The sequence below is a fragment of the Saccostrea echinata genome, unplaced genomic scaffold, assembly GCF_033153115.1.
Source record: "Saccostrea echinata isolate AGI-Se365-2 ecotype Australia unplaced genomic scaffold, CSIRO_AGI_Sech_v1 ptg000033l, whole genome shotgun sequence".
Lineage (NCBI taxonomy): Eukaryota > Metazoa > Mollusca > Bivalvia > Ostreida > Ostreidae > Saccostrea > Saccostrea echinata.
The window spans coordinates 32,284,360-32,310,805 of record NW_026889782.1 but is presented as its reverse complement, the minus strand read 5'-3'; the positions used below and the strand labels follow the sequence as shown (position 1 = coordinate 32,310,805).

The window sequence follows — 26,446 nt, the reverse complement described above, 5'->3', positions numbered from 1 at the left end:
AGTACTACAGTCTACAAACACAAAATACTGGCCTTAGTACTACAGTCTACAAACACAAAATACAGATCTTAGTACTACAGTCTACAAACACAAAATACTGACCTTAGTACTACAGTCTACAAACACAAAATACTGACCTTAGTACTACAGTCTACAAACACAAAATACTGACCTTAGTACTACAGTCTACAAACACAAAATACTGACCTTAGTACTACAGTCTACAAACACAAAATACTGGTCTTATAAATACAGGCTCCAAACACAAAATACTTGCCTTAGTACTACAGTCTACAAACACAAAATACTGACCTTAGTACTACAGTCTCCAAACACAAAATACTGACCTTAGTACTACAGTCTCCAAACACAAAATACTGGCCTTAGTACTACAGTCTCCAAACACAAAATACTGGTCTTATAAATACAGTCTCCAAACACAAAATACTTGCCTTAGTACTACAGTCTACAAACACAAAATACTGACCTTAGTACTACAGTCTACAAACACAAAATACTGGCCTTAGTATTACAGTCTACAAACACAAAATACTGGCCTTAGTACTACAGTCTACAAACACAAAATACTGACCTTAGTACTACAGTCTCCAAACACAAAATACTGACCTTAGTACTACAGTCTACAAACACAAAATACTGGCCTTAGTACTACAGTCTACAAACACAAAATACTGGCCTTAGTACTACAGTCTACAAACACAAAATACTGGTCTTATTACTACAGTCTCCAATCACAACACAGTGTCCTTGGTACTACAGTCTCCAAACACAAAATACTTGCCTTAGATACCCAGTTTGACGGGATACAATGTGTTACAAGATGTATAACTGCATTATACAGCTATAGTTTAGCTCATTTTTCAACTCTGTTAACATCTCTGACCAAAATGTAAGTAGGATTTTCTCTGCACATTATATGTATATGCATAAGTACCCACCAATGATTCACTCATTAACTTATCACAAGAATAAAATTGAACATTCCTCGGCTTAATTCCACACGAAGAGGACTATAGTGCCTGCCTTATCTTCTCTGATCTGACCATTACTGACATTCCTCCAGACCTGATACAAATGGAGACTACACTCGTTGTTTTGTTTTGTTTTATACCTTCTCTATATGGTAGGTCAGTGTTTTTTCTTCACAAGTAAATTAAAATAAAATCCTTCCATTTTTGATATAATGCTTGTAATACCGAATTTCCCATAGGAACCAGTAGTGATATGCATGTCAAATGTCGTACGCTTTCATTAAGAATGATAAATGAACAAAACAGAACCGTGTCACTGGCTTATCTGATGATGAATGTCCATAATGATAACAAATCGATACCATATTTACAAATATCGTTTAAACAATGCACGTCCGAATTTAACATGCACACAATAATAACACAAATGCAGATACGTTTTGCAGGAGGTCCCCTAAACAAGCGGTTTCTAGGTCTGTTTGGTATTTCAATACCTAACCCAGCTGACCTTTCCGGTCTCTATAACATTAAAGTACCAGGGGATGCAACGGGGTATTTAGACATCTCCCACCAACAGCAGAGCGCAGCCGCAACAGGAACCGGATATGTGCAACATCAGAATCACAATGGTCCTGGATGTAGGTTTTATGAGTTCTCGTTTCTTTTAAGCAGAAAACAGAATTAGTATACTTTACAAAGACCCATTATTGTGTTCGCCATTTTTTGTTAATAATTATATCTTTAAATCTTACATATCTAACTAGGAAACGCGAATTTTCTCAAATCATACCCCCGGATAACATGACTGTTTTCAATCACTTTTCTCCGTAGCCTTCAATTTACAGACAGGGGGCTCCAATATGAATTCACTCCCTGGTAAATGTGACCAGTTCATAACGACACATTGCGACATAGACTGCAGGCAAATTGACTCTGTAACTGGTTGTGTGACGTGCAAGTCTGGGTGTCGTAAGAAATGTTTTTATATAATAGTCCAAGCAGTTTTTATCCAAACTATATTTTGGACATAAACCTCTAAAGATTACCTTAACACGGAACCAGACATTATTACCATTGATTTAATTCTTGCTTCTGCAACATTATCAAAAATTCAGCTCTAATACATGTATATGAATTTTAGATTTTAGCATCATTCCACCATTTCCTGCATTTATTTGCTTTGCTTTGAAACAGGAAGTAACACTCAAGCGACATCTGGTGGTGTATCATCTGTTACTTCAATCTCAACTACAGGTATAACATAATTGCGACATTAATATGTTTACTCGTAATGAATGTTTAATTCCAACAAAATAGAATCTGGATTTGAAATCTCTGTTGTTTAAAGTTTTTAAACTGTATGACTGGGGAATTGCAGTCTGAGGGTGGTTTTGGGATAATCAAACATGGCATCTTACATGTATATGTACATGCATACACAGTATATAAGTGTCTTCTTTTAATTTCTATTAAACTTAGAATCGAGTGTTATTCTTATGAAGGAATTTGTATAGCATCAAAAGAGATAAAAGTTTCACAGATTTATTAGTGACACATTAAAAGAAGGGGGAATAACTCAAGAAATATGCATTTTATCTCCTCTTCTGAATTCGTTTTTTAAAAAGCGTCGCCGATGTGTCCAGCGTTTCCGGGCACCTGTCCACGCGGAAGTGTGGCCGTGGTAAATGGATGTCCGATTTGTACCGGTAAGACGGCGTATTTGATACATATTATCTTTTGGTTGATTGGTCACGTATATTTGTGTTTATTTGTACATGACAGCAGTTATGCTTCTCAAACGAATATATTTTTGTTGAATGAAAACATTTATAAAGACATTTCCTTAGGGATGAGAGAGGTATAAGAGAATACCTAAATAATTCAAGTTCTACACACCTCATATCTCAAACCTTGTTTTCAGCACAACTTGCAACTCAACAGACTACGACTGCGCAAGCGCCGTCTACATGTGCTCCGGTGAGGTGTGTGACGCCATGTAACAAAGGCATTATGTTGGGTTCAGATGGATGTCCGGTGTGTGTCTGCTAATGACGTCATCATGGCGTCACATTCCATCTGCTGGTCCCTCCTTGTGTTTGCTATAGTAATGTCTTTTTTTTAATAAATATATAATTTACTGATTTTCATCAAAATCTTTGGTTCAATTCCTTGTGATACCATGAGAGGAGTCGCAATTGATAGTGAATATTGAAGTACATACACATAGTGTAAATTTCTACATTCTATTTTTTTCAATATCTAAAAAGTGGACTTTATAGATTTATCTCAGTATGTATGTTAAAAATAAGATATCTAGATTTACATCAATTACAAATTCTGCTTTATACATAATAACAAGTGATTGAATAAGTTTTAAGCGGATTCGTGAATTAAGTTTGACACTTTATAGGGGGATAAATTTTAATCTCACACAAAATATATACACGAAACAAAGTCACCAAGTAAAACAAGAAATTCAAATAATTCTTTTAATAATTTATGTTAAATTGATCCCCAGAGTTCCATATCTTGTTATACCAATTCTCCTCCTGGTCTGCAAAAAAATAAGTAACTTATTTATATTAAAGAAGTCTGGCGATTTACAAGAGTGGAGAGAAGGATATAATCTTAATCATATTGCTAAAAAACAAGGAAAACGTAACAAAGGATTTGTGGAATTCTAAAGTTTTAAACTTCATAGCAAAATTGTAAGAAATACGTACGTTTTGATACACATACCGGGCAGCCATCTTTGTCAATGCGCACGCGTCCTCGTTGACATCCGGCAGGAAAGGCTGGGCAAATGTCGCTGCCTGTTATTAGATCACGGTTTATTAGATATACAGTATGTGACATCAGCACATTCATCATAAAATGAAACAGTTGACAAATTGTCTTAATTTGGCTGCAGGGGTGGACCATTTAACATGGTACTTGATATGCACACCAAAAGCATATCACCACTTTGATTTGTAAATTGTGAAGATTTAGGCTGGGTATTGGAATCCGGGGGGAGGGGGGGGGGGCAATATGATACATACCACAGGAACAAATTGGACAACCTTGGTTATTGAATTCCACGCAGGACTGTGGGCAGTCACGTGAGATCTGGGGACACCCTTGATGTGTGTGGCTGCCACTAGGGATAGGGCTATTGCTATGGCTACCTGTGTGTATGTGGCTGGCTGTCATACCATTGGTGTAGCTGCTGCTATCATGACTGTTCATGTGACCTGCAGACGAGATTTGAATACATATGAAGATACTGTGTTTTTTTTTTTTGCATTAAGTGAATTCTAATAATGTCCTTGACATAATGTAAAACTCTCATTATTTCCTAATTCATAAATTAGTATAAAATAAAGCATTGTCTTGGTTTTCTCCATCGACCACGACTTCGGACGAAGATCTTAGCTGGCACGTGTTATTCCTAGAGAGTTTTGATTGGTGATCTTGTTGATATGTAATGTTGAGCAATGATTTCCCCCAAGACCAAACTTGACTTTAATTCTGTCCCATATCATGTGTACGAGGATTTTTACCTCATGCAATATGGGGATACGTGGACTTAAATCTCTTGTCCACAAAGTGTGCTCGATTATTTTACCTGATGTGATTTGTGCCTGCAGGGTCCTGACCCTTTCCATGGTCCACGACCTGGGAACGATGATTTTACCATTCACATACTGGATAGAGACCGTGTCCCCAAATACAATTTTCCTCTCTGTAGATCCAAATATACATGTAATATAATACAGCACGATTTAAGAAGAAGAAAAATCAATCAATCAATCAATGAGTTTTCTTTTCACTGGTCACAACTTCTGGTTACTCAATTGAGAAGATCCCATTCATATTTCACAATGAAAAATAATCTTTTTTATTTTATTTTGTTAATGATTTTTTTGTTACCTAGATTTTCCGAGTCTGAATTTTCTTTGTTTTTGTCGAAGGACCCACCCATTATACTCTGCGCTCCTCCGCTATTCATTGACATTCCTCCCATGGAGGGCGACAGATCAGCCTGACTGCGCATGGAAAGCATCGCCATATTGAAAGGCGTTTGGTTTGAACCTCCACCCATAGATCCTGACCCTGAAAATGGTGACATTCCGGTGCCTCCATTTGACAAACCGTTCGGTAATCCTTCGCCCCTATTAGATAGACCAGCAGGGAACATAGATTGTGACATCCCTTTATTGGCAAAAGGACCAGAATTTGTGGAGGACATTCCTAAGCTTTGATCACTACCGCCTTGGCCACTTCCGGGAATGTTTCCGGAAGTCAGAGGTCTAGGACCGTAAATAAGGGATTTGTCGGCCAGACCTGAAAGATAGAGAGATGTTAAATGGTAGTCGTGTTATATGCCCAACCATTTACTTTCGTTTTATGTGAAAAAATATCGTTCAATATTACAACATTGTTCAAATAAGCGATGTAGAATACCTCCAAATCCTAGTGACATTTGACTCATCATACCGCCCCCGCGGCGATTTCTTCTCTGCTCTTTCATATCCGAGACCGTTTGTATTTCCTCTGGTGGTTTAACGTTCCGGATGTTGTGCTTTTCAATCTCGACGAATTCGTTTTGTTTGATTTTCTTTCTCCGATTCCCCCCTTTTCCTATTTTCCCCCTCAGGTTCTGTGTTAAATGTAACTGTGTTGTAAAATCGCATCTTCTCGGGCCTTTTCAGCAAGCACAAAAACACCTCGAACATATTAAATGGATGTTAGAATTTCATACAAAAAAGATGAGACCAAGAATTCCCGCCAGGTTATAGAATAGTAAGTATAGAGTTCTACACGATTCTTTTCTAAATTTCAGGTAATCGTGCTGAGTGTCTTTACAAACAGACAAGTTTGTATTGCATTTTAATAATTAAAAAGGGGGGGGGGGTCATTGATGCTACCTAAGTAATTCATCCGAACACGAGGATGTTTTCCCGTTTGTTGGTAAGGCCAGAGAAGTTGCGATCTGTTGTTGCCTTAGAAAAACTTTTATTTATCACTTATTAATAACAAACCTTAATATGGGAAAGTACGAAATCATCTTGTTCAAGATTAATAACAAACCTTAATATGGGAAAGTACGAAATCATCTTGTTCAAGATTAATAACAAACCTTAATATGGGAAAGTACGAAATCATCTTGTTCAAGATTTTCTCCGAATATTTCTTTAGTCGTCAGAATATGTCCACCATAAATGTCTATTTCATGACTAGGATGATACACATGGTTGCTGCTTCTAAGACTAAGTGGTTTGTGTCCCGCAACTGTAATAGAAGTCCGTTTTCAATTAAGGAGGCTGGGGAGTCAACAAATTAACCATCAGATATAACTTAATTTTTTAGATATGATATCTTAAGCTGTCAACTATCATTTTGCAAACAAAAATTTCATACGTTTTAGTTTTAAAATTTGATCATTTTTGTATATCTTTATATGGAGCTCTTCTTCTAAAGGAGATCAATATAGTCTGAAAATGGCCACAACCACCCAGTCCTCTTAATACTGCAAGTGAAAATTACATCATAAACCCGTCATTTCAATAACTATTTCTATATTTAAAGAATTATAACTATATTAAACGAAATTAATTCATGCTTACATTTGCAAAATATTGTGGAAAAAACGACACCATGTATAAAGATCTACATGTTTAAAACAATAACCTACTTATGAGAGAGCAAGACTAGGTAAACTGCGATATTATAAAAAACAATAAATCCATACCTGCTGTGAACAGAATTTCCATTAAACAATAAATCATAAAAATTAACATGTTGCGTAATTTGTTCAATCGATCTCAAGAACTAATCTGTAGTCACGCATGCGTAAATTGGCTGACTGTCATGACGTATTTTTGAAAATATTTCCAAACAACACCTTCTATTACCATGATATGACAAAAAGAGAAATTGTAACAGGGGCGTGTCGATTCTAACACCTGCCATGATTGTTACAGTTATCTGCAGATTACAGTGCTTCTCTGTGAGTGTAACATTTTGTTGTCAGTAATGGACATTAATTTTTCGTTTTTTTTGTCGAAGGTCATTGAAATCTAGAACGGTAGACTTGGGGGCTTAATTAAATTTTTGTAGACTATTTGAAACTGTAATTATACCATTTGAGCAAAGGTAATCCAAAACACGGCGAATTTATTAGTGGTTGTTATGAATATTAAGTGACTACCACTCATGTGTGAATTTGCTCTCTTATACCTAATAAAGTACAAGATATGAAATGTAAGGATACTCAAAAAAATTAAGTCTTTTTAAAAAATTTTTTTATTCATATGCATATTTTTGACCTCTTGTTTGGCATAACAGCCGGGATGGCCCTGGGAACAGATGTCATTTTGACCAGCAGATTACAGCGTTGCAGTTTCAGTTGCATCGAACTTCGCCAGCTCAAGGGCATAAAGGTATTAATGAGATGTGTTTTATTTCCTGTAAAAGTAAACCAATAAGAACAGTTGTCTTCTACTGGTATCGTTACTAAAATCACAAATTAACAACGAAATCTGAGCCAAAATGACATATTGTTATCCAGCAATACACACCTGCAGTGGAAGTTTCTATAAGCTTTGTATCCATATACTCTTTTGTCTTGAGATCCGCGCCCGACTGTATGACTTATCTACAAATCCTCCACAAGAATATTAAAACGAATTGAGTATCCGTCATATATTATCATGTCATAGGGTCGAACATTGTGAATTTTTGTTGATAAATCTAATGGCGCTCAAAAACAAGCGACATTAGGACCGAATTAATCACATGACTTCGTGTGAATAGCGTTTGCTCGTGATGGGATATATTATTTTACCTGTTCTTTGGTTATTTATTGGATTTTCTGAAGGTAGGGCCTCTTTCCATGTACGACTGGTTCTAATAGTTTATCGTTAGTGTGTTAACAAACAATGACTTAAGTTTGTTTAAATTTAACATTTATACAAATAAAACACCCTGTAAGATTGAAAAAAAAGAAAGAAGCGTTCAATCTGACTGTTCTTTGTCTTTTCATTAAGTTCGAGTCAGAGATCTAAACGTGACGAAATCAACAACAAACTTTAACTATACCACAAGAGAAAATTAAATTGTATTTATTTAGTAATACACGTGTATGTTTGTAAATACAGATATTTTACAGAACAACTTTATAACATATTACATGAAACTAAGAATATATATTTATCTTCATTGTATCAGAATCAGACGTCTCTTTATCATTTATCGCAGCCTTCCTGTTTACAATTAATAAGAACAACGCTTTGGGATCATGTCAACCGAATTTTCTCTGTCCTCCCATGTGTTTGAAAAAGACCACTTCCGGTTGTAACTGTGACTGTAGCAGCATGGATCCTTCTCATCCGGGGAATCTCGGAATTAATCCGAACCAACAGATCAATTCGGCAGGTATTAGTGTTGATAAATAAAAAATAAACCCAGGGTTTGAGAGACAAGAAACACGAATCGAGAATCATAGAGCCACTCTCCGTAGAACTACGAATAAGTATGAACATTGACCCCATACATATTGTGCTTCAAAGTTTTGATTATATTTCTTTTTGAAAATATTTCAAGGGGTAATGTCAGAGAAGAAAGCCCCATCTTTGAAGGGATTCTATAGGATACATGTAACTATTTTCTGTAGAGGCATCATATTTTTTACATTATTATTGTTTCCTCTTATTTTTTCTTCCTGTAGTACGTAACAACTCTTCTTCAACTTTTCCTTTACAATTATTGCTAGCGCTCTCGAGCGCTAGCAACTACGTTAGTCTATATTTCTGAAATACGCATGCTCGTCTTCACGGTCGGGGATTCTGGGAAAACTAATATAGATAGACTGTACGATAACAATTTCGTTTTGTCATACAAAAATAGAAATGATCCGAATTTACACTGGCCTTTCCTGTCTGATATGCGCGATATACATTTCGTAGGTTAGAGACCGGGCTGACTAAATACCAGTCTAGATCCGGATTCTGATTTTTTTATTAATTTATTGTCTAACCTACACATAAAAGTACAAGAAAAAATTTGGCCATATAATGCCAAGATTCTAGACATCTAGCTTTCCTTACAGTTTTACCACCTGGATAATTCCGGCAAGCTCGGAAAAAACAACAACAAAAATCTTTTTCAGAGTATGTCGGAAAGACATGTCAATTTAGTGTTTATCATCTGAAAATACATATGATCTGAAGTTTCGTGTTTTGTTGTCTAACCTGCACGTAAATGAACAAAAAGTAACAGTAACTCAGGTCTTATAAAACCAAGACTGTTATTTCTAAAGTTGTAATGAATACATAGCTTTTCTAATCTACCTTCATGGATCTTTCCGGCAAGCTCGAAAAACCGCGGCAACCTAGGATATGTTTTCCGAGCTTGCCGGAAAGGCCCGAAGATGCTTATTGGTTCTACTGACCTTTTATTTTTCACCTCGAAATTAAAATTACAGTAAAATACAGAATGCTTAAAGCACAGTTAGGAGTTATGCCATAGCCGACGTGAAGCACACTCTTAGATTCACCATTCTGAATTGTGACACCCCCCAACTCAACCCCCAGTGCACCAATCTGCCTTCCTATTAATAATTAATCGATTCAGCAAATTTAACAATGGTTCAGATATCTTCTTCTGTATCTTATTATGCTACAGCGCTAGCTCACCAATCTTTTTAAAAGATAAGCTTGTTCCCATTTCAACGTTAATGTTCCTCAGACTCAACCCATTACTTTTTTCTTGGAAGGTGCATCAGCAACACAAATTGTTTTCCTAATCTATCCTAGTATATTATTGTACATTAATGTCCGTATCAATGCTTTGATTCATTGTAAGGTCAAGGAACGCTGATAGGCACTGGTTGTAGCACAAACTGGATCAATTGTCGGTCACCTTGCGCAGCAGCTGTCAACCCCACTTCCGGTTGTGTAGAATGTAACTGCCGTAAGTTATGCTTCGTTTAGCTACACTAAACCAATCAGAAAGAGAACGTATGATTATAATGCGAAAAAGGCATGACTGTTCCCTAATCTAAAAATAATACGAAATACTAAGATAAAGTTTGATCTCATTTTTCTTCATATAGCCCTAAATGATTTTTTATCCGTATTTTTACAGCCCAAATTATGACGTCATCTGCGGTCACACAATCACCGACAATCACGACCTCATTCAGAAGCACCGCAGCACAGACATCCATAACATCAACGGTTACATCACATGCGACGACGACAGGAAAGGCAACTACCTCACATGTATCTAGTCACACGTCACAAACATCTTCCACAAGAGCCACAACACCATCAGTTAATACGTCACAAAAGGCTATTACGTCACCTGTGTTTAGCACTAAGTCACAACCATCTTCTACGAAACTCACAACACCATCGATGACTCCGGCTTTATCTTCGAGTACAATCTCAAACACTACAATATCGTCTTCCTCTGTCTCTTCGCCTTCTTCCACTAAATCTTTCAATTCTTGTCAGGGCGCTATTCAGTGTATTCTCAGCTGTAAGAATGGGTTTGTTATCGATCCTACACCAGGCCCCGATGGATGTCCTAGCTGTTCATGTAAAACGGGTAATTAAATAAAAAATCATAGAGAGACTTTTACTTCTGTAAAGAATGGCCTTGTAAGAGAAAATACTTTGGAATACTAGTACATTGTTTACTTCATGTATGTTTCGTTAATACAATTTTCATCTTCATCAATGATTTTTCTGACACTGCGGAACGTATATGATATGTTTAATTTGCATGAATTTCATTAAATCACCGTTTTGGAACAAAGAAATCATTCATTGTTTTATTATAAAGTATAATTCCTTGATTCCTTTATTAAATGATAAAACTCTTTTAAATTTGCCATCTTTCTTGGTTGTCTACTAAAGTCCAAGCCGAACGCATTGAGAGAACAAGGATTTCATTGGACAATAAAAATAAACAAAACTAATATTTCTATTTTTTGTTGTCGTACGTATATATATATATATAAAAAACCATATACTAACTTGGAATAACTCCGTCATAAAATATCTACTTTTTTTTCCACTAACTAACATAATCAAACGTTTTCATTTAAATTTACAATGTATATAGTAATAACGCACCATTCAACTCATGTTTAGTAGTTCAATATAATTTCATTTCAGTTCCAACGACGCTAAAGACAAATATGTCCTCTACGTCATTTAAGGTAAACATTGTCTGAAATCAAATAAAAGCAAGTACTGGTCTTATATCCAGATTTCAATTCTCTTAACTGGGCTTTAAACTTTTTTTCTTTTTGTTCTTGAAACCTGACTTCTTATGTTTTCAGATTTCAGTATTATTTCACACTGACTAGGGAAACATAAATACACCTGTAAGCAAATGTAATTTTAATATAACCAATGTTTCAATATGACTTAAATATTACTTGAATATTTCCTTAGCCTGTCAGTTTCCCAGCTCACATCACGATCTCGCCTTCAGTAACCACGCCTACCACCACGACACGTCCACCTAGCAGCACTCTACGTAGAATCGTATGTCCGGGGGTGTTCAATTGCTCCAAGACCTGTTACACTGGATACCGCCTAGACTCTCAGGGATGTCCACTGTGTGAATGTGCACCACAACCCACAGGGCTGCCATGAAAACTTTGAATTAAATTTAAAAAAAAAAACATATATGTTTTGGTGTGTGTTCTATATTGTTGTAAAGTTGGTGTATTTGGAGACAAATGGTCTCAGATAATACGACACAGAACAGTAACTAGAGCATACGCTCAATGAAATCCTAAATACTGTCAGCATGGTCAAAACTGATATGTACATTATGTACCCCAAATAAAGCTTGACCTTATGTAAATAACACTGGGTGAGGCTGACGACACATTCAAGACTGTAAACAGTATATGACCTATAATCTTTTTGTTTTCAACCAGAGAACGGACATTTTGAAATGTTATAATTACTTCAAGTCAATGTAAGAAACATCTTCAATTTAACAGATGTATTACATGTATCTAATAACGATTAATGACCTTAAGTTGTCCTAATTTCATTGGGTCAAAGTCATGATACACCTTTGGTCATAAACAAGAGTTGTGTATTAAAGAATACATTAACGTTCTTTTCTTTTTAGGATATCAATAGATCAAGTGATGTCCACGTCGTGCATTTTTTTTACTTTTCATTTGCCTATAACTCAGTACTTGCTCAAATACATTGGCCATAGTCATGAGACAACCTTAAGTATTGTAATAGTCATAATAATATTCCACTATCGCCTGCATATTCTGTTTATGTCTCTAAATTTATTCGGTACGCTAGATTATGCTCTGAGTACGATCAATTATTGAAAAGAGGCAGCCTAGTGACAAAAAAAATTGATGTAACAGGATTTTCAAATGTCTTAATCAAAGTCAGTATTCCAAAACTTCCTGGGTGATAATAACGACCTTGTTAGCAGAGACATTTTGTAATTTTAGCATCTTGATAACTTAATCAAATTTTCAAAAATTCATGAAAGCCATAACTTTTATAAATACGTAATATAATGCAATAGCATGGTACCAGTAAAGCCCAAGAAAAAAATATGTATTTATATATATGACCGTTCTGACGAATGAGATTTTCGTTTTTCGTTTTGTTATTTAGGGAAATACAACCCTCAGCAACGAACGATAATTCCTGAAAATAATGTTACATAACACGTTACAATCATTCGAGCCAACGTTGTTGTTGGCAAAAGCCGCTGAAAGAAAAAGTACGATTTTGTTATTATTATGAGCCCCAAAACAGATTCCCTTTCAAAAATAACTGACATAGTTTATCTCTTATGACACAGATTATCAACGACAAAAATAACTTTGACTAACCTATAGCCCGGATGAAGATTTACGCGCTGTTTTGTTATCGAGAGCGGTAGTGAATTTAAATAAAAATACCGTGTTTAGGAAGACACGTAGGAACGATAACTTATCACAAGGGTCCAGAGTTATCTCCCATTACTGACACCTGCACACTGCAATGTTAAAGAGCACGGCCCTACTAAAGACTGGCTAGTCCCAATAACACCGCGGGCTGAATAAAAGATAAATAATTAATTGTTACGCAGAGAAAATTAAACTCGTCAAAAATGTTTTCTTTACAAGTTTTAGGATTATTACCTATACTTTTCACCTGTACATGTAAGTAGAGTGTTAATTATTTAGGAGACTAAAAAGTTGTTTTTACCGTTGAATAAAAATTCTGATCGAGTATTGGGAAGATTCGGGTTAAAGTTTAAAAGTTTGAAGTATATTTTATAGCATTTCTTGGTCCCTACTGAATTGATGTGAAGATTAAAAAAAAAACGTACATAAATTGCAACGTACCCTGACTTTTGCTAATCATTCAATAAAATATAATTCATTTATTTTTCAAAGCCGGATATTATCTTTGTCCCCAAAACGTGCAGTGCCCGCCCGGATGTACTAAAATAGATACAAGAGGATGTAAGCTCTGCGCATGTGGGCCTGGTGAGTACAACATTACCTAAAATAGCATTGTGTATGAACAACTGAACACAACAATAATGCTTTGATAATTTTTTTTCAGTAGTATTTGCTTCAATGGGAGAAAATGCCTTCGCCCTACTGGCTAAAAAAAAAAATTCCGTATCAAATATCGTTCTTGAAAGTATTTTATTGAAAACGCATGAAAATTAATTTTGATTTACGCGAAGTTAAACTTATTCAAAAGAGACTACGTTCTATTACGAAATTTAGATTCGTATGTTTTCCTATCATATTTAAACCCCTGTAAATGTCTATTGAAATATATTTTTATTAAAGGAAAAAAATCTTCCCTACATTTCCAACTTTGAAAGAGGGCAAAAGGGTAACCGAAAGATATTAATTGCAGATGTGTATGTTATGTATTGACATTCTGAGAGATCAGATTTCTAAGAATGTTAACGATAAACAGAATCTTAAAAAAGTAAAGAAATGATCACAACGGGAAAGGAATTAAGTTGAAATAATTTAACTTTAATTAAAGTTAATTTGAACTTATTAAACTTTAAAAAAAAAGAATTACATTGAAAAATAAAAAAAAAATATATAAAAATTTACGTTTTATTTTAGGAATGTTCCATCCTGGAGGGTACGTGGGAATGCCAAAAGGTAAAAATATTTTTTTCCAAGAAGTAACAATTTAACTTTTTATATGAACTTGTTCATGGCAACATTTGACCATATCTCCGTCTGCAAGCATAGTAATTATAGTTTACAGTGATACAACTTGTAAAGAATACACACTAATTTTAGAAAAAAAGGACCTTCGATATTCAATTTCATCATGCGAATGAATCCAAAATCATTAATTTATTATATGTGTCAAAGTCAATATTGTGCGTTTTTATAAGTTTTTATTGAATCTGCCTAACTATTACAAAGAATTCAAGAATTTTCAGTCACTTAATTTTATGTTTACAGGAATGATGGGGGACTTTGGGGGATTCCAACCTGGTTCTATGGGAGGAGGTAGTCCTTTCGGAGGGATGCAGGTATGGTTGCTTAAGTTCGAATTATTTGATTTACCTGGACAAGTGAAAATACAAAGATTAGAGCATGACAGAAGCTTCAACTCATTGTGGTTGTCACTGCTTGAAGATTGTAAACAAAACCTTTGCTATAAGAATGTTTTAAAGTGTTAAACTTATTTAACCCTATCACTTGGAATTTTCCTTTTAAAAATGTATGAGTGAAGACGTAAATTAAAAAAAAAGTTCTAACCTTCCAAAAATTGCCTATTAAAATAAGTAACTTTGATTATGATCTAAATTGAATATAGTTCATTTCAAAATATCTCTTTATAATTCTTATGTCATGTCACAAATATTCTCTGTTTTAGTTTATTCGTATTCTTGACTTCTAATCTTGCAAGATTTAAACGGCACAATAATAACAGCACGTCTTTAAATGCAGGCGTAGTATCTTCCTGTGAGGGGGTGAATCAATTCTTCTTACTCCGCCTAACAAATAACAACTAAATAAATCGTTTGATTATTTGGTTGGTTGTAATACAGCAAGAATTGAAAAGAGACTAATCTTTGCTAACTACACGTTTGGTATTGATCTCTATTTATGTGGCTAATTTAATAACCAATTTCTTTAGAAAGTCTTTTTCTCCATACAATGATTATATTTAAACTTAAGTCATATATGTACATGTAGTTATTATCATAATCTGAAAATTTACAGACGTTATCAGTTAAAATAAAAAGTGACATAATATAAAGCATACATGGTTATTCTGATTAGTAAATGTTCTGACTTATTTTACGCTATTACAGGGAGCTAAACACGTGTCTGAGCGGCCATTGAAGGAGTGCCCCGGAACCATGCTGTGTATGATGACGTGTAAAGAGCACTACACTCTTGGTGACGTAGGCAGTAACGGCTGTCGATCATGCACATGTCCCACCCACCACGAAACGTCATCACATGGTAATTTACATAACAGTATTTCTTTAAAACTAAATGCGAGTCTACGCATTTAAGCGGACGTGTGAATTTTTATCATAATAATTTCTATCCATTAAAAAAACTGTACGCTGACAGTAATTTTTTAAAAGACCACTTTGAAGTAAGTAGAGGTATATATAAATTTTCCTCTCTTTGACGCATGTTTTTTTAAGCTGTGGTAGTGGTACAAACGTCGTCTCACACTAACTCTCACACATCTTCCCACCACGACTGTGCGGGCACAAAACTCTGTATGATGACCTGCCACACGAGGTATATGCTGGGGGAGAGGGGTGCCGATGGATGCCACTCCTGTACATGTCTTCCAGGTAATCATACGCATACCGCAGAGGTGGATCCGATTAATGCTATTTTTGACTTTTTTTACCAGGGTATCGTAAACTTCGATTTAGAATTAAAATGGAGAAAGAATCATGAAAGTCCAAGTGCTGTAAATATATACCAATGACCATTTAGAGAACGTCTGATGAGTTCTGCTTACTAGAAATAGATGTATCCCTATGAATTCAAAAGTTTTGAGTCATTTTTTTTTTCAATTTTTTTTTTACGTATTTTTTTTTTACCTTTTACGTAAGATTCGTTTATCTAAGAGTAAAATGTGATTTATAGAGATATTTCTTTAAAAGTTCTATGTACTATTTAAAAATGTTGATGATATTGCATGCCAATTCAAAAACATTATATTGTTAGTGAAACCAAAAAAAGAAAAGATCTTTAAAATGTTTACATTTTTGTTGGACAACCCTTGTATATAAAAGTCTTGAGATTATTCAGATAAAAAGTACACTCTATATACTTTACATGCAACATATTTTGACACAAACTCAAATGGTTTATGACAACAGCCCCAACAGAGGCCCCGAAACCTGCCCCCACGAAGTCATGCATGTCCACCGTTTTGTGTATGTTATCTTGCAAGACTGGATATTCACTGGGTGCAACTGGCCGTGACGGTTGTCAGACTTGCACGTGTATTGCACGTGAGTATATATAGGTTGAAATTGCTATGCTCCAAATGCTTTGCAAAGCAGCAATTCTTTTTTTTTTATAGTTCCTGTTTCTAATTTCGAATGATAATGTAATCTATCCGAACAAATGAATATAATCATTTGAATATAATGTTGTATACTTATATATAATGAATATAACCTTTGACCTGCGCACGCACAGTAACAATCATATATTTGTTTTCATTTAAAGCACCCACCCAACCTCCCACAACCCCGGCTCCAAAGGTCCTGACTTGCACCCACACGATAGAGTGTATGCTTAACTGTAAACAAGGGTACACTCTTGGAAACACCGGAACTGACGGATGTCCACAATGCGCATGCATAGTTCGTAAGTAAATCATTTGAATTAAGCTTTCCTATTCCGTACGCAAATAGATTGTCTAAAATTTATAACACAACGAGAGAACTCTGATTAAATCGAAAACAGATGGAAAATAATGAAAATACTCTTCTCTAATTACATACATTTGTATTACAATGTCTTAGTAAATATAAAAGTGAGAGAACCGTCTATATCACACCACTTCAAACAGGAAAAGGTATACTGTAGTCTATCTCCCTGTCTGTCCTTCACCGATCCACGGCTATTTGTATTGGAGTCTATTTTCTAGAACTTTTGATTGCTATGATGTGTTCAGTTGAGAATATATTTTGACTACCTTAAATTGTATCATAAAGTTTAATCAAGGATACATTCAAAGGTCCCTGGAAATTTTGTGTGAACCATTCCAGTTCATATCTCAAAGCTCAAGGTTATTGGATGAAAAGATGTGTACAAAATTATTCATAAATCAAAAACTTCGATACGATAATAATGATATATATAATCTTTGAAGTTGTTTGAAGGGTTAACCATTGCATGTGATATGTTTAATATTAATAAAAGGGGTGTCGTCAAGGTCATACAGTGAAAAATTACATGCAGTTGAGAGAGTCTGCTTTGACCTAAGGTAACACTACATGTATTATTGTTCCTGTTGCTTTCCCTTTATGAGGAAGTTTTAGTTTGGACCTTATGCAAAGCAAGAAACTTCCATTTTGCAATTCCTTTCTATTACTGACAGCAACGAAAGTGGTACAAGTGTTGACCTGTGCAAAGAATATACAATGTAACTCAGGTTGTGGCGCCGGATATAAGTGTGGAACCGACGGATGTCCAACGTGCGACTGTGTCAAACCAGCGAGTAAGTTAAAAGGGCAAATGATATCAAGCGATATGTACTTTTAACCCATATAATTTCTGATTAGTTGCTCAAAAATGACAAGTCTAACAATATGGTCCTCTATTCCATATGTACATGTACTCGTATGTAAATTTCTTTTGCCTCGTTTTGGAACTGTTCAGTTTTATGCAATATATGACCTGTCTTGATGACGTATACCTATTATGACGTCATTACAGCTGTGGGTCTGACCGTTGTGGAGGTGGTTAAGCAGCCAGTACGCTGCACTACAGCCTTCTCTTGTCCTGCCTCCTGTGAACTCGGATATAAGTGTGGTTCAGATGGTTGTCCGACGTGCGAGTGTTTGATCGCTATACAAACAGGTTTGTATGTTAACTTTGGGAAGCCAATAAATGGTCAAAGGGCAATATCCAAATCCAGCTAACATGGCGAGGGATTTTATACCGCTTCCTTACGAGAAATTACCGTGTTTAATGCTGTAAACCACACTATAATTAACATTACTTTGCTTTAGCAAGGCAATAGTATATGTACTTAAAAAAAAAAGAATTTCTAGATGTACCTTGCTTCCTTGTTAGGTAATATTCCTCAAGTATTTCGTTGAAATTATGTGAGCCTATTATGCTACTACTGTACGAATCATAACTAGAGTCCAACAATATCCAAAATTTCATAGTTAGTGGCAATTTTCATTTTGTTATCTTCCCTTTTTCACTTATCATACAATTCAGAATTTTCCTCCATCATAGGAAATAGACCATAGTCAAACCATACAGGCATGATTGTTATTTTCTTTCAAGAGTTATCTGTGAATGTTTAAAATGTTCATCCATTAATAATACTTGTGTCTGCTTAAAAGAGAGGCATTTTAAACAAATATAAGGTACTGCAAGGAAAAACTGAATAACAGTTTTACTAAAAAAAAAAACATGTCCTGACTTTTGACTGGAAATACAGTTCCTCAGACAACATCTGAGCCTTGTCAAGACTGCAATGGTGGGATAGCTGTCCCACAGCCATCACAAACAGATCACTGTAACAACTGTGATACAGGGCATGAACAAATAGTGTCTCATGTCTCTACTGGTGAAACTTGTCACAATGGATGTGATAACTCGGGACACTCAAGTGAAAGTTCGCAGTCTACAACAATGGGATCAGGAGGAATGTCTTCAAACTTCAAGCCGGGATCATTCACAGGAAACGGAGGAGGAATGCCATCAAACTTCAAGCCGGGATCGGTCACGGGAAATGGAGGAGGGGCGCCTTCTCCAAATGCTAATGGAGGAAGCGGAACAGCTAATGGGTCCGGTATGACTTCTCCATTTAATCCCAACACAAATGGGGGCATGTCGGGAAGCAGTGGATCAGGTATGCCCTCTCCATTCAATCCTGCAACCAACGGAGGATCTGGTACTGGTTCAGGAATAACTTCACCTTTTAATCCAAACACAAACGGAGGAAAAGGAAGTGGTTCAGGAATAACTTCACCATTTAATCCAAACACAAACAGTGGAACGGGAACTGGTTCAGGAATAACTTCCCCTTTTAATCCAAACACAAACGGAGGAACGGGAACCGGATCAGGAATAACTTCCACTTTTAATCCAAACACAAACGGTGGAACGGGAACTGGTTCAGGAATAACTTCCCCTTTTAATCCAGACGCTAACGGAGGAACGGGAACCGGATCAGGAATAACTTCCCCTTTTAATCCAAACACAAACGGTGGAATGGGAACTGGTTCAGGAATAACTTCCCCTTTTAATCCAAACATAAACGGTGGTAAAGGCACGGGAGAAGGATCCGGAAGTTCTATCGGATCTGGAATGCCTTCACCTTTCAACCCGGGAACCAATGGTGGCGGGATTTCATCGTCTGAAAACCTTAATGGAGGTGGAATGTCTTCGCCATTTAAGCCTAACACAGGAGGTACTGGTGGTAATGGGAACGGTGCAGGATCTTTTTCTCCAGGATTGCTGGGAGTTTCTGGATCTTCATCAGAAAATTCTGGTACTAATCCTCTTTTGCCTCAATTCTTGCAAGGAAGCAGTGGAATGAACGCCCATCAAACTATTGCAGGAGGGACAGAACCCGGAGCTGGAAACGTGGATTTCACTGCTGGTGGTACTGGTGGTAGTCTCACACAAATCAACACTGAACAGTCGTACGGTCATCAAGTTGATAACAGTCAATATAATGGACAGCAGACAGGAATTGTGGCTACTAATACAAACGGACAAGCTGGCGGAAATTTCTCAAATCCATTTGTGGCATCAGGAAATGGTGCTTTTACTAATGAGGGATTCAAACCGAGCCCTTTCATGCAGGCAGCAGGACAAAATGGTGGAAGTGGACCCTTTGCTGGAGCCATGACTTCCAATAACGCGACTTCTGTTGGTCCTTTTGCTACAGTAGGCGGAAATGTTAATGCAGGATTTTCAGAAAATACTTTTTCAAATCCTTTCCAAACAACCGGTGGAACGGGGGGTAATGCCGCAGGAAATAATGGGGCCACAGGCACAACAGGATTTGGAGGTAATCCTTTCCAAGCAACGGGATTCAGTCAAGGACCTCAGCCTTCTTTGGGTGGATCAAGTGGAATGATGTCCGGTGGCGCAGGAAATGGACGCCCTGGAGCAACTAGTGGTGGGATGAATCCGTCACAAGGAGGTGGTGCTGTTAGTACTGTAGGAAACAAACCAAATACTGGAGGAGGAATAGCAGGAAGTTTTAATCCATTACAGGGTGGTGCAGGAGGAAACAGACCTACAGGTTTTGGAGGCGGATCAGGACCAGGCATAGGAGGTGGTACTTTGGGAAGCGGAGGACAAGGGCCAATGGGAAACTTCCACACACCGAGCGGATATGGTGGATCAACGGGAGGAGGGCCAATGATGGGTGGATCTGCTGGTGGTAGTCAAACGATGGGCGGATCTACAGCAGGTGGACACGGAAGTAAAATAGATGTCCAGTTCGTGATTAAAAAATGTCCAGAAACAATGCACTGTATGACCATGTGTCCCTTGGGATACAGTCTCGGGGGAGAAGGGAAGGATGGATGCCCACTTTGTACGTGTCTGGGAAAACAAGGGGAAACGATGCAGGGGCTTCCTCACCAAAACACACTAAATGGACTTGGGAACCTTCAGAAGGGAATAGAAACAGGGAAAACGGCAGGACAAAAAGCAAGTATGTGTGTTTGAAACTTGTAATTTTCTGTTCAAATACATAAGCATAAAGCCTCTTTCTATAACGAAAATTTATGATATTGATGATATTTATAATATACGATGCCAGTGCAATTTGATTTGTAAAAATACTGCTGTTTATATATTCTGAATAAACATAATTTTTAAGAATCAAGAAACAAAAAAGTTAATAATATCTTCGCACTATAAACCTCACAACACTGCATTGATCCAGCAATCAATAAACACATCTTAAAGATTTTAAAATGTTGATCTCTGCTCAAAGATGATGTATATTCTTGATCATTTGTCTAGCAGAATCTACGTCGATTCTTTGCCCGCCATCATTTTCATGTTCGCTCACTTGTCTTCATGGATACGTGCCAGACCCTAACGGTTGCCCCTCATGTTCATGTCACATGGTCCCAGGTATTCCATTTTTTTAAGTTATGGTGAATCTGATATCATTGAGATACATATGAATGATCAATTTATTGCCTTAAAATAATAAGAAATGACCATTTTAATACTGTTCAAAATACTATCTTGTTTAGAAATTTGCCATACATTTATATTTCTTTCTCTTATGATGTCAGATTCCACCTCCGCATCTCTCTCCTCCATCAAATGTCAAGGCCACTTCTTCTGCTCCGATAAATGCCAGACAGCTTACATAAGCGGAAGTGATGGATGTCCGCAGTGCGACTGTGTGCCGGGTGCGTGTTTGATCATGCACGCTTGGAATCAGAAATGGACTAAACATCCGTGAAGATGTTACGTGTTTATCTCGCCTAAACCTGTCTACCATCTTTGTCTTCATCTTGTATATGTTCCTTTACCTTCATCAGAACCCATCATTTTCTCACAAATATCCAGTGTACTGCTTGAAAGTGCTTTATTTGTTTTTATTGTAAATTCTGAAAAAAGTATTTTTCATTACAAATATGCTGTACGATCTTGTAATGCTTTACTGTGTTTTTCATCAACTCAAATTGCAAAAGTGGGATGAACGACCGGGTAGGTGCAGTCTTGTACGTATAAGATACCAAGCAAAGAAGGAACTCGTGTATGGTTTGACTGTTAGAATTACAATGTATGTGGTTGTAAACTTCCTTCAACAAAGTTTTCCCTAAATGTTGTCTTTTTTACCAAAACACATTCCCCAAAACCACATAAAGCCTCCCTGCTCCGTCGGAAACTAAGGCATTAAGTCTCCTTGTGTAGCCAGGCGAAACAACTATTTTCCTTGTCTAAGGCTGAAATTTTTTTTCCACCCAGCATAGTTTTTTTTAATTTTTTGCTTAACTAGTACTTGTTTCCGGATTGACTTTGACGTGACTTCTCGGAATACATATATGTCATCAAGATTTATCTGTCTCATGTAAACGAGGAGCGAATTGTCATTTTCATACTTATTTCTCACTAATAACACAAAATCATTGGTGAAGTAAATTGTCTTATCACAAAAAAATAGTTGTGTTTAGGTGTAGATAGAGGATAGAGGAGCAACAAAAGCAGTATTGGAAGTCTTATTTATATGCCTTTAGAGAAAACGATATGATAACAATCGAAAGTGGTAGCTGAAAAACACAAAGCTTTATCTCGAGCCTTGCAAGAAATCACAGTATCATTTTTCACACCTAGAACCATTCTTTTCATTTCCTAATTTCAGTTCTTCTGTTTACTCATTAAAAAATTAGCTGTTCGGTCATTCATCACACTGTATCAGATGCTTTATTTTTTTAAACACAGTTGTATTATACATAATACTCTATTCTGTTGTTCTTATTTTTCCTATAGAATATTATCATCGATGTCGCTTGTTTGCGTTACGTGCACTTATAAAACTAAATCACATCCTCTCTTTCAGTTTCCAAACCCAAACCTCAACCTCAGCCTCAACGCCAACCTCAGCCTCAACCACAGCCTACCCACATCGACGCCCACGCCATTCTGGCACATTGCCCAACTACTATGAACTGCATGACGTCATGCAAGGAAGGATATACACTCGGTGGAACTGATGCAAAGGGATGCCCGAGCTGTTCATGCGCAAAGATACAGAAAAGTATGAAAAACTTTTAGTTTCATTTTGTTAAATATGCAAAGGAGCGTTCCATTGTTTTCAATGCTTTATTTTATTTTTTGATCCTTCAAGCTGACAATTGCAAAACTGGATGTGCAAAACAACCAACAGCAATCGCAGTCAAAACATGTGACGCAACAATTTCTTGTATGACATCATGTGACCATGGCTACACACTAGGAGAGAAAGGTCACGACGGTTGCCCTGCGTGTAGATGTGAAGCAAAATGCACTACGTGCGAAACTCATCCCATCGTAGTACAGAAGGTAGATGAATGTCACAACTGTGAACAGAAGCCAGTGGTTGTGGTTCAAAAGACCCCAGAATGTACAGAGAACTGCGGGCACAAAACACGTATGTCTAAATTATTTCAATATGTAAGATTTTTTATTTTCATTTCCATTTTAATAATTTAGTCAAAGTAAGATTTATTCAGTAAAAGTGATTTGATAATCACAAAATTTGGAACTTTTTTTAAAAATAGTCATTACCAAGATTTTTATCACCAAATCAAACAGTAAAACGGTAACAGTATAAAATAGTAAAATTTATTCCAGAAACATATGTGGCTGTGAGTGGATCTAGTGGAGGTACCTCTGGTGGTGCCGCGGGTGGCAGTGGCGGATATAGTGGCACATCCAGTGGTCTTTCAGCAGGAGGTGGCGGTATGTCGGCAGGAGGCGGCGGTATGTCGGCAGGAGGAATGGCGGCTGGTGGAAGCGGGGGAGGTAATATTAATATCCATTTAAAAGCATTTGAAGCGTGTCTGTTCCATTTTCTTATTATTACAGTTAGAGCTGACTTGATTTGAACGTACAAAGTAGCTTATAAACAGATGCTTACATTTTATCACTTCTCCATCAAAACAGTTATGAGAGACGATCAATCTTTCTGTATAGAGTATGACATAGTGATCTGCCTATTGTGAAAATTGACCGGCTTTCAGTACTTTTAGTACTTTGATTAGTATACATTTTCCCCATAGGTGCTCAGTGTAAACCTCTTCCTCCAAATTGTCATCCACATTGTATAAAGTATGATGTAGCTCACTGTCGACTTTGCATGTGTGAAAGTGGTAAGTGTTTTTTTTTTCTTCACTGTAAATAGTATGAGTCACTGTTCCAGTATGATGTAAATCGTTCTCGATTGTGTGAAAGTGGTAACTATATAATCACTTTCGACAGTATATGTGTGAATTTGGTTAAGTATTATATAAATAGTGCACGTTTTTGAGGGTAACAGTTGAAAATGACACCCCAAGGAAAACCATTGTCAACCGACGCGTCAGCGGAGGTTGACAATGGTTTTCCGAGGGGTGTCAATTTCAACTGTTACCCTCAAAAACGTGCACTATTTATTTTATTATACTGAATGTCTTATTGATTTCGGGTGTCATAAAAAAAATTCGGAGATCGTCGTTAAGTTCACGCTTAGAAAGCTTTCAAAATCCCCGCTTCTATTTTTGTCAATAAGAAAGCTTCGGAAAAGATTTACCAACCTCTTTATCGTTTGTTTGCTACTCAAAAAGTACTTTATCATCTAAAGTTTGCACTCGCAAGGATGTTTCGTCTGTCGTTTGTTGTTTTCAAGTAAGCTACATCGGACGCAAGCTTTAATTGACGTCGTTTATTTGGCTTCTTTCAAACGCACAACCGACGTTTTGAGAATTCTACGGTGAACCGTACGCGCATGATTTGAACGCATGTGATATTTTCGTAATGTTACCCGTTGTCAAGTGTGTTGCTAACGCTGAGGGTAACATTACGGATTGTTAAATGCTTCTAAACCAATCAGATTTTAGTATTTAACATGAAAGTATAATAAATATAATTACCCACTGTATAAAGACTGCCGACTGTGCGTGTGTGAAAATGGTAGGTACAATAAAGTATGACGTGGATAACTGTCGACAGCGCGAAATGTGAAAGTGGTAATTATAAATTGCCATCCCCAATGTATATAAACAGCTGACTATACGTATGTGAAAATTTAAGTATCATAAAGTACCGTGAAAATTAATGCCGACTGCACATGTGTGAAAGTGGTAAGTATAATAACATAGGACTAAAATCATTGCCGACAGCTGTAGCCAACAAGGCGAAGTGGTTAGAGCGTCTGCTCTAGAGTTGCAGAGTAAGGAGTTGATCCTTACGTCGCGGGTTCGAATCCCACTGCGGGAAATGGAGACCCGTCCTTCGGATGAGACCGTATAAACCGAGGTCCCGTGTTACAGTAAATGCTGGTCACAGTAGATGCTGGCACGTAAAATATCCCTCACTGCTCAATGGCCCTGAGTGCCGAGCATAGGTCAAAATTTGTAGCCCTCCACCGGCAAGTGGTGGCGTCTCCATATGAGTGAAAAATTCTCAAGAGGGACGTTAAACAACAAACAAACATTGCCGACTGCTCATGTATGAAAGTGCTACTGTATACAGGGTTATTTCCGCCCTGTTTTATTTTCGCCTTTTCACACTTGCAAACAATATTGCTTCGTTTTAAACTCGTTGAGAAACACTTGTGTCAAAGAGATAATTTGATTTTTTTTAATCAACCCCTTTTTGAATTCGCCCATTTGCCACAAGGGCGAACACGAAACGGGAAAATTACCCTGAAAATAATGTGAATTAAGTATAAAGTTTAATGTAAATTATTGTCGACTGTGCATTGTTAAAGTGCCACGTATTCGACAAAATTCAGGTAAGTTTATTTAATATTTGTTATATGAGTCAAACTATGTGTTAAATAGGATATTTGTAACAGATAAATATTTGATTTATTGCTATTATGAACAATTATGTGTTTGTATCTTTTCAACGACATCGTCTTATATCTTTTCTTTTCGTTTTCTTACAGAACCCATTCATGGATGAGTAAACATTTCTACTGTTACAAGTATTCCGATTTCTTTGTTACGCATCACTGCATATTGTATTAAACATCTATTATAAATAACACATTTTTTTTTATATTTTTGATATCCATGGTTATACCGCTAGCATGGTTAGGGTTGATATAAAATATTCAATAAGGGATAAGGTTAATGGAATACCTATCATAAAAAGATGATTCCATTCATATATATCTGACTTTGCTTACTAACAAACGAGGAATCCGTGCCTCTTATTGGAAAGGTGGTATTTCAAAGTCATTATGTGTTACTTTTCTGTAGAAAAATAACTGAAAATTCACGGAAGGGAAGGGGTCCGAACCACCATGACACCCCCCCCCCCCACTAGATCCGCCACTCATGTCTTAGAATTTGATGATTATCCTTATGGTATCTTGGTATAGTGATGATTTAAGGTGCGCTTGATTTGTCTATCATACATCTAGTACATCTGGTGTAGACGATTTTCACCTTATAATCAAGTGAAATTTGGTGTAGTGGCGCATACATGTATTCAATATGAACGTCGAAATTTCGATCAGCTGAGGGGATCCATTTTGCAG

At 36.6% G+C, this 26,446-nt stretch overlaps 3 protein-coding genes across 3 annotated transcripts; all 3 read left to right on the top strand.

Moving 5' to 3' along the window:
* Positions 1-1,095: 1,095 nt before the first annotated feature.
* LOC133198861 (uncharacterized) lies at positions 1,096-3,041 on the top strand. The gene is made up of 6 exons (XM_061334814.1): positions 1,096-1,144; positions 1,439-1,630; positions 1,824-1,961; positions 2,187-2,246; positions 2,618-2,698; positions 2,914-3,041. Exons 1-6 carry the CDS (start codon positions 1,096-1,098, stop codon positions 3,039-3,041), a joined length of 648 nt encoding a protein of 215 aa, XP_061190798.1.
* A 4,761-nt stretch (positions 3,042-7,802) lies between these two features.
* LOC133198436 (uncharacterized) lies at positions 7,803-11,646 on the top strand. The gene is made up of 5 exons (XM_061334530.1): positions 7,803-7,854; positions 8,235-8,411; positions 10,122-10,586; positions 11,159-11,202; positions 11,441-11,646. The coding sequence occupies exons 1-5, from the start codon at positions 7,803-7,805 to the stop codon at positions 11,642-11,644; spliced, it is 942 nt and encodes a 313-aa protein (XP_061190514.1). The 3' UTR covers positions 11,645-11,646.
* An 84-nt stretch (positions 11,647-11,730) lies between these two features.
* LOC133198435 (aggrecan core protein-like) lies at positions 11,731-25,753 on the top strand. The gene is given in 19 exon segments (XM_061334529.1): positions 11,731-11,758; positions 13,420-13,512; positions 14,119-14,157; positions 14,470-14,540; positions 15,330-15,498; positions 15,675-15,830; positions 16,368-16,502; positions 16,723-16,863; positions 17,600-17,719; positions 17,938-18,081; positions 18,677-19,132; positions 19,385-20,917; positions 21,229-21,339; positions 21,507-21,626; positions 22,781-22,978; positions 23,069-23,350; positions 23,554-23,724; positions 23,982-24,071; positions 25,743-25,753. Coding segments are annotated over 19 exon segments (4,068 nt in total).
* The last annotated feature ends 693 nt before the right edge of the window (positions 25,754-26,446 follow it).